This window comes from Furipterus horrens, unplaced genomic scaffold, assembly GCF_987537825.1.
Source record: "Furipterus horrens unplaced genomic scaffold, mFurHor1.1.pri manual_scaffold_1, whole genome shotgun sequence".
In the NCBI taxonomy this organism is placed as follows: Eukaryota; Metazoa; Chordata; class Mammalia; order Chiroptera; family Furipteridae; genus Furipterus; species Furipterus horrens.
Genome location: NW_028327171.1, coordinates 61257869 through 61267125, shown reverse-complemented (window position 1 = coordinate 61267125; position 9257 = coordinate 61257869). Strand labels below are relative to the sequence as shown.

Below are 9257 nucleotides of genomic sequence, written 5' to 3'. Positions count from 1 at the left end.
ACGGGTTGGGGTAGGGAATTAGCACAGCTTCACTTCATTTTCCTGGTTAAGGCAAGTCACTGGCCCAGTCCAGATTTAAGTGGAAGGGACTCCATGAGGGTATAACTAACAGGGTGATCCATTGAAGGGTAGCAATATCACAGATTAGAATATTATCTCCAATCTGTAAATGAATATTCTGTGACTTAAGGAGGCTAGGTTACTTGTCCAATGTAGAGAGTAGAGCTGGGCACTTCAAAGCTTATATTCTAAATCATGGGTCAACAGATAAAATTTGTACAGGCATAGCTCCTTTTTATTGTGCTTTGCTTTATTGTGCTTAGCTTTATTGCACTTAACAAGTGTTGCGTTTTTTAAAAAGCAAATTGAAGGCAAGACTGTCCACCAACAAAAAGATAACACTTGCTTTATTGTGGTGGTCTGGAACCGAATCTGCAATACATATCTCTGAGTTATGCCTGTCTATGTCTAGATCTAGAATCCAGTGAGGTGGGTACTGTTATTGTCCCTAATTTTCAAAGAAGGAAATCCAGGAATAAAGAGCTTAGGTATTTTGATGTGGAGAGTATACATGTATCTGCTACACCATGCTGCTTCATAGGGGTAGTACCTGATACATACAAGGTACACGTAAATGTTATTTAACCTGAAGTTACAGTTTGAAGGATGAAGTACTCAAGCAAATCTCTTTATCCACTATCACATCTTAAAGACTCTGAGTCATTCTGCTGTCCAGTTTTCATTTCAGGTATCTGGTCCTCTGTCCTTCACTATCTATTTCTTGGAGCTTATTAAGGAATGAAGACAATATCCTGGCCCATCCAATCCCAACCCTGATTCTCATGACAGGATTAGCTTCATGGCTCCCTCAGCATTTTTTTTTTTTTTTTTCCTTGTAGCAGCCAGGTACTCTTTACAAAGCAGGGCTTTCCTTTTTGGGTGAGGACCTTCCTGGGGTAGGGCTGGCCTCAGGTTTCCATTGTTTAATCATCAGGTTGGTCTTGTGGCTTCTGAATTAGTAACCATAGGGTCCCAGTCACTTCTAGTTTCATAACTAATTTCCCCATTGTAGAAACTGTGGTGCCTTCTGAAGACAGCTTTTGCAAAGATGTTACTTCCTATGGAGTCACCTTTGGTGGCTTCCCCTTTCCCTCTCCAGTCCCATGGGAAGAGGACTTGCTGCATGGGAAACAGGGAGTTCCAATCTCCTGAAAGGAGCCATGCTCTCTGCTTATCTTTGAAGGGGATTGATGTGGCTGTTCTTCTCTAAGGCAACCCTGATCTGTACCACTCTGTGGAAAGTCTGGACTCAGAGTACACCCACAAGGATAGATAATGGGAGAAGGTGGGTTCACTTCAGTGGGCTCTGCTCTATTTTGGGTAGTGATGGGCAGTAGCCATTGAGGAGTGGCCCCAAACACTCCTACCTTTTCCAAGGCAAAACTGTAGGGTGGCCTTGTCTTTCCTGTAAACTTTTTTTCTTTAAGGCTACTCCAGATTTTTAATTTTGACTTTATTTCATCCTTATAAAAATGTTGAGGCACAATATTTGCACTTAATACCATTCTATTTTATTTAGCAAACAGAAATGAACAGCTGGGTGCTGTTCAACGCACTTTACATATATATTGCGTTTCCTGACTTATTTCATAAACTTCCATACAAATCAAATGGGGTGAGGTAGGAGTTTTTTGAAGCGTGTCTTACCTAGTAGCCACTTTCCCTTTCCCCCAGTGGAGAGGGGACAGGAGAGAAGGAATTGAGCTACTCCGGAGGGCAAGGCCGCCTACTACTTACCGCAGCTGTCTTGCCAGGCTAGATCTAGGGGCAGGGGGTCTCCACCCTTCTCCCAGATTCAGCCCGTGGGAGGGTGAGTGGCTTTTTCCGGGTCACTGGCGCACCCTCTTTATTCCCCGCCACCTGCTTGGGTTCCATCCCGGTTCCAGGCACTCTGGAGGGCGTCAGGGACATTCCAATCCTCCCACTACCCGCTCTGCTCTGGCGCGGGAGGGGCCCACGACTGCTCTCCCTTTCCAGCACTCAGCTTTGCCTAAATTTCTTCTCAATCCCCAGTGACCTGATTCACCCTGGAGAGGAAACTAAGGATTGATGAATGGTTTGAAGGTTGTTTGTTTACAATGCACCCGTTGGTGAAGCCGCATCTCTAACAACAGAGGCACTTTCTGGGCACCGTCTGCGCTCGAGCACACAATTGAAAGCCAAACAGCCAGATGCCTCCTCGCCAGACCAAATATGGTCACAAGCGCTTAAGCAGCCTCCCTTGGAAAGGCTGGCCTTGGTGTCTCCCCTTGCAGGGGCGCACCCGGGCCCGCCCTCGGGCAGAACTGCAGATCCGTGTGGCGCTCCGGGTGGCTCTTGGCCTTGGCACCCGACGCGGAGGGAGGGCGCGGCACGCAGGACCGGCCCTTCTCGGTCTGGGCCCCTCACCCGCGTGCCCTCGCCGCCTCCGGCCTTGGTTTCGGTCCACAAGTCCTTGATTAAACAGGCTCGGGTCACTTTCCCTTTGATCCCGCCCCAAGTCCGTGGCAAACTCAAAGGAATGCAGGTCCAGGGCTCCGCGGGAGAGGTCGCGAGACCAGGAGGAGTGGGTGGGGGGCACGCGTCCCCTTTTAGCCTGCGAAGTACCCATCACGCCCAAGGTTTTCTGGAGTCTAGGTTGGGGAGGAGGAGGAGGAGGAAGGGGAGGGACGAGCGGGGGCTGGCAGGCTCAAGGCTTGGAAGTCATGCATAATTCAACAGCTCAACGATCGGCCCGCCTCTTTCCTGGGAGTGGGAGTTTGCTCCAAACTTTGTTTATGGGACAGTCCAGGAGCCGAGGCGGCCGCGCTGTCTGCTTCTCCTCCGCCTCCTCCGCCGAGAGCCCGAACGCCTGAGGCCAGTTTTGGGGATGTGAGAGCCGTAGCCCCTCGACTGCCAGGAACCGAGGCTGGTCGTGATTTACCACCCGGGCTCCGGCTCCAGTCCTGCAACCTCAGGACGCACGCGAGCGACCCAGGCCCGACGGCGGCCGCCGCACGCCCAGACTCGGCTTCACTGCGCGCCCAGGTAGTGCCCGCTGGAGCGCGCCCGCTCACCACTCACTCCAGGGCGCCCGGCTCCTCGGGCTTCTGGGGTCGAAATGTGGAGTTGGCTTGGGTTGAGACTTCTTTGGGGGGGCTGCTTGCCCTGGAGAGTTGCGACCTCTTCTTTGTCATCAACAGTTCAGCAGTGTCCCGAGTGCAGTTACTCCCCCCTCCCCCGCTTTTCCTGCTCCTCTCAGTAACTTCTTTGCTCCAAGAAAGTTGCATAATTCTGTAGGACCGGAGGGACCCCCTCCCCCATCCGGCTGGTCTTAAGGCTGAGAGTCTGGGATCCCGAGGCGGACACCTATCTGTCTCTTTTCTTTCCCCTTTCTCCTGTACCCCCTCCTCTGACTTTAAATAAAAGGCTGATCTGACCTTTTTCCTCGCAGAAGATGAATCCCGCCTCGGCTCCCCCTCCGCTCCCGCCGCCCGGGCAGCAAGTGATCCACGTCACGCAGGACCTAGACACGGACCTCGAAGCCCTCTTCAACTCGGTCATGAACCCCAAGCCCAGTTCGTGGCGGAAGAAGATCCTGCCAGAATCGTTCTTCAAGGAGCCTGACTCTGGCTCGCACTCGCGCCAGTCGAGCACCGACTCCTCGGGCGGCCACCCGGGGCCCCGGTTGGCCGGCGGCGCCCAGCATGTTCGCTCGCACTCGTCGCCCGCGTCCCTGCAGCTGGGCACGGGCGCGGGCGCTGCGGGCAGCGCCGCGCAGCAGCATGCGCACCTCCGCCAGCAGTCCTACGATGTGACCGACGAGCTGCCGCTGCCCCCAGGCTGGGAGATGACCTTCACGGCCACTGGCCAGAGGTACTTCCTCAAGTAAGTCAGTCTGGAGCGGGAGCGGGAGCGGGAGTGGGGGTGGGGGAGACATACAGAGTCACTATGCTCAGGGCCCGCGCGCTCGCTCGCGTGTGAGTGTGTGATGGTGTGTCCGTTCAGGTATCTTTCCCAAAGATCTAGGAAACTGTAAGTAAGGAGTAGGTCCTGGGTATTGGAATTTTAAGTGTAAGGTACGGACCAGAAGCAGAGTCTGGTGACGCTCTTCCAGGGCGTCGCAAAAGATTCGGGACATTAAAAAGTAGTTTTTTTTGAATTCTCTTGAGACACATAGGTGACTTTGTCCTGAATCTGGAGTGTTGATACAGACTCCAGGGCGCAAGCGCTTATCCCCTTCCCTACCCATTCTAAGTCAGATACCTGATAGCCTGGTCCACTGGGACTTGACACCAAGATAAATGTAAGAAAAGTTCTGAGGCTTGGGGAGAAGAGGGACTCTTGGTAGTGTAGGTGGTCTGGAGTCTATTACCGGGACAAGCAAGCTGGAAAAGTGAACACTGCCTGGTAGGCCTCACCGATCTCAGCTTGGTGATGTAATGACCACACAGCACAGTGATGTAATTAACAACTGCGTGGTGAAGTGGTTGTGGGCTGGACAAATGAATTGTGTGGCAATTGGGTCAGGAGTTTTATTATGTCATTATGTCGCACTTGTTAACTTAAAATACCATCAAATCAGGAGCCTGCTTTGTCATTCTTCTTCCCTTCACGTTCTTCTGGCTTTCTGATATAATGAATTTTACATTAGATTCATATTAGGCTGTACAGGAAAATACGTTCACAGATTTAAAGAAGATTGTTTCAATTGTGGTACCTTAAGATACTTATGTTCCAGAGGAGAAACCAAGCTGGAACTTGAAAGGTAACCAGTGAGGTCATGGAGGGTCAGGCTACCCATGGCCTAGATGGAAGTTGTGCCAGCTGGACCACTTGGTTCAGAATTGCCTTCCCTGGCTGGCCGTTTGCAGCCACTGAGGGAAACTTCTCTTCCAAGAACTTGCCTTAAGAGTTTATTTATTTAAAGCCCATGTTTCTTTGATGGAGTAGCCTTAGTTTGAACGTTATGTTAAGACATTATGTGCTATTTAAAAAATATATTCAGTCCTTTCTTTGGCATTCATATTTGGTACTTTGATTGCTATCCAAGGGCCCTAATTGCTAATACACAGTAATGGATGAGGTTTGTTATAACCAACTCTTTGACTCATATTGGTGACCAATTATTCCTTTCCCATCCCAAAGCTGTAGACATCTGGTACAAAGAAGAGGTTTTTGTTTCTGGGGTTGGTGCAATGCTGAGAAGCACTTGTCCTGAAACACACTTGATGGCCATTTTATTCCACCACTGGTCTTCTTCCTATTGTTGAGTGGCAGTGTGGACATGTACTCAGTTCTTTGATTTTTAAATGGCTGGTGCAATTCAAGTATGTGATGTAATAACATGACGTCTTTCTAAATGTGAAGATGTTTTGAAGGATGACATTAGTTTCTAGAGTACATAAAGCTCCCAAATCGCTAGCATCTTGTATTAATAAGGAAATGCAATTTTGAATATTTTATTGTGACTTTTATAGGAATGGAATTAATAAGAAGTAAAATAGAAAAAGGAACAAATGATTTTTGAACTGTGTTTATGAATATATACAGACAGTTATATAAGAAGTAAGATCTGGGCTTGCCTATTATCTGAGGAAAGCTAGGAAAAAAAGACCCTCAAATAAAGGCAAAACAAAAAATTCCCTTTTATACACATTTTGAGTGGTTGGAGTGGCTCAGAACTATGTTTGTGAAACTGGGATAACAGTGTAAGTTAGCCTTGGGTTTAGAGAGAAAGTTGCTCTGATTTGGCTGCCCACCTCCCCAACTACAACCACTTCCCAGCCCAAAGTAGTGTATCTTCATTTCACTGGATTGTCAGTATAAACAACAGCTGAAAAAACAGGTAGGTAGTAGGCTGGCCTGATCTGATGCTATCCTTCGAAATTTTTTGGCCAAGTAGCTAAGGGAATTAAAGAAATTAAGTCATCATGACTACTGTCTTTCAAGATTAGCTCTCTGCCAGGAGTTCTCTGAGTTTCTACTGGAACTTTGTTTAAAGTTGGAATGAGGCAAATGTTATATCCCACACTTTGTTGCACAGCCTCAAAAGGCAATGTATTTGGTGGGTTAAGTTTGAAAAATGATGGCAACTGACCTTGATTTAATTTTCATAAAATCTGCTCATTACTTTGCTCCATCATCTGTGAAATGGGGCAAACAGCTCTGGCTGATGTGGCTGAGTGGATTGAGTGCCAGCCTGCAAACCAAAACGTCACTGGTTTGATTCCCAGTCAGGGCACATTCCTGGGTTGTAGGCTAGGTGCCCAGTTGGGCATGTGGGAGAGACAACCAATTGATGTTTTTCTCCCACTCTTTCTCCCTCCCTTCTCCTCTCTCTGAAAATATATAAATAAAATCTCTTAAGAAAAGATGAGAAAGAAAGAAAGAAAAAGAAACGGGGCTAGCAGTAGAATCCTAGATCAGGAGTCAAAGGCTTCATGAATCAGAAATCAAGTATTTTAGAATTGACAATGACCATTTTTATTCCTTCTAAAAAACTGAGGACAAGGAATGGTGATGACTTACTTACCTTTGGGAAAGTCATGCAGTTATTTAATGGTAGACCCTGGACTGGACCTCTGATCTGTTGCCCTCTGCTTACAGAGCAGTTTTCCATTTTCCCATTCCCATCTTTATCCCTACGTCATGTCATCAGCTGAACAGTGAGCTTAATGGAAAATAAAGCCTGGACAGCTAAAATGCCTTAAAGAGCTTTTTGTTGTTTTCTCAGGGAAGATTGTTCCTAGGTATATGATGCAATCACTGTCTGGTACCTGTTGCAAGGCACCTTTCCTGAGTGTTCATCCTGGGCTGTTCAGGCATTCCTTCAGGGTAGCATGTAACACAGAGAGGATCGAATGTTAAAAACACAGGATCTCTGAAAAACTACTGCACTGTTCCTGCTGTTCTTTAAAGATCAGAAATCAGGTTGGGGGTGTGAGTGTAGGTATTGGGCTCTTAGCAACCTGGCACACTGACTTTGAATATTGATCACATTAAAGGTGTAAAACATTTCTGGTTATAAATGGAATACATGTTTATTGTGCATAAACTAGAGAATAGAAAATTACAGTATAAAGAATAAAATGATCTGACTTCAGTAGAACTGTTTCTTTATGCAGAAAATTTTTATTTGAATAACATTCTATTAGAAAAAATATTTTATCCCCACTCTTAAATACAATCCCAATTATAATATTTGCTTGCCACTTCCAATTTTTAATAATAGTCTTCATGTTTTGCCTTTTTTGAAATGTGTGGTAGAAAATTATTTTTGTCAAAGTGATTTATGCACTTGGTAACAAACAAATCCAATAGAACAGAAGGACTTTTGTTGAAAAACAATGGTTTCCTTCACCTCGTTAAACCTCACAAAGAGGACCTTTTAATTTTTTTAACTGTTTCTGTATTAATTCTTAGATTGTTACCTTCTTAACTTTGATATGCGTGCACCACTATTTTTTGTCTTATCAACTTTAACTCCTGATATGAAAGCGAGAATGTAGCTCCTTATGTTTTTTTCTTCCTCTCCCAAATTTAATATTTATATTGTTTTTAGTTTGTCTGTTAGGACACCTTTGTTATATTTTGGGTCAACTTTTGACAGTATTTTTTGACTCCATTTTGTAAGTCAAGGAGGTTTGGGTAGCCACCAGTTATATAATTTAATTTTTATCTGTGACACTCTTCACATTCCAAAGCCCTGAACCCATTACCAATAAAGGTTTTGTGCTTTGCCCCCAAATTGACCTTTTTATTTATAAATTATTTTTTAAAATATTTATTTATTTATTTTTAGAGAGAGGGAAAAGGAAGGAGAAAGAGAGGGAGAAAAACATCAGTGTGTGAGAGAAACATCAGTGGGTGAGAGATACACACCCCCAATTGGGGACCTGGCCCACAATCCAGGCATGTGCCTTGACAGGGAATTGAGCTGGCAACCTTTCAGTTGCAGGCTAGTGCTCAATCCATTGAGCCACACCAGCCAGGGCTATAAATTATTCTTAAAGTTGAAAATCCATAGACAACAATTACATTTTTGCAATTCAATAAATATAATTCATTTAGACTTACACATTGGGTCTGATGTCAAGACTCCTGGGCCAGTCAAAAGAGGATATATCCAGCACCAAAGTCAAACAGATTCTTTCTTTCCACTCTTACAGTTGTTTACATTTGTGTTACCATTTAGTTTCTTCATATTTGTACCTTGCCTTTATATATGTTTATATGTTATTTGTCTTTATTAGGATTTCAAAATTTTTCTAGGCTCTTAATCCCATCAGTTCTTTCAAGTCTTCTTTCCCTAAGCTTTTATACCCAGATTCCGTCATCTTTCTGTGCCATTCTGGATTTTAGCCCTACAACAGTTGTCATCCTGGAACTTCTTTTAGCTTCTCTCCTTGGCTGAAAGTGCTGTTTCCTTTTTCCATCTCTTCATCTTTTTTGGTTTATGCCTTCATTTTGCTAGAGTATGTGCTTGAACTTCTTAAGAAATGTTTTTGAGATGTAAATTTTTCAAGTCCTTTTCAGTTTGAAAATATTTTAAAAGTTGTTTTAAAATGATTTTCGTAAAGAACTGACTTGAGTGTTTTCTTTCTATTTATCTTTGGATGACAATATATAATGTAATTATTTTCATGAAGGGCGCTTTGTCATTCAAAAAATATTGCCTGCTGCCTTCATTTCTTTGTAAAATGAGGATAGTAATAACCATCTCGTGGTATTTTGAAAGATTAGGTGAGATAACATATTTGAAGTGTCTGGCACATAGTAGACTTTCAGTACAAGTTTCTTCCTGCCTCCCCTTGCCTCTCTCCCTACACACATGCCCTGTCTACCTGGCCAAAATCAGATGCAGAAACCTTGGCAGTAAATAAGCTGATTTTGACTCTCGGTTGTAGTTATGGCTCTGAATGACAACCTAGATTGGGATCAAAAGCCAGTTTTTAAAATTTAAAATAAGGACTGAGAGTCCCTTTTCCTGTTATGCATCCTAAATAGGAATGCCCACCTGGATGCCCTTTTGCTTTAGCATCTTGGACAGAAAATACCCAACCCTTTCTGAGGAGGGTCTCCTTTTTATTTTTTGGAATCTGGCTTGTAGCTACTAGTGGGATGATTTTGTGTGGATGGAGAAATTTGAAGAGGGGAGGTAATTGACATTTGTTGATGACCTGCTCTATGCCAGACAAGGCAGGGAGCTGAATCCATGCTTCCCAGAGAGATACCAC

General features: G+C 44.9%; 1 protein-coding gene across 1 annotated transcript in view; it reads left to right on the top strand.

The window, feature by feature from the left end:
• The first annotated feature begins 2782 nt into the window (after positions 1 to 2782).
• Positions 2783 to 9257, top strand: part of WWTR1 (WW domain containing transcription regulator 1) — a 128362-nt gene continuing 121887 nt past the window's right edge. Inside the window, exons 1-2 of the mRNA XM_090275749.1 lie at positions 2783 to 3066; positions 3473 to 3906. Coding sequence (XP_090131875.1) covers positions 3476 to 3906 — 431 coding nt within the window. The 5' untranslated portion in view covers positions 2783 to 3066; positions 3473 to 3475. The remainder of the gene's footprint in view (positions 3067 to 3472; positions 3907 to 9257) is intronic.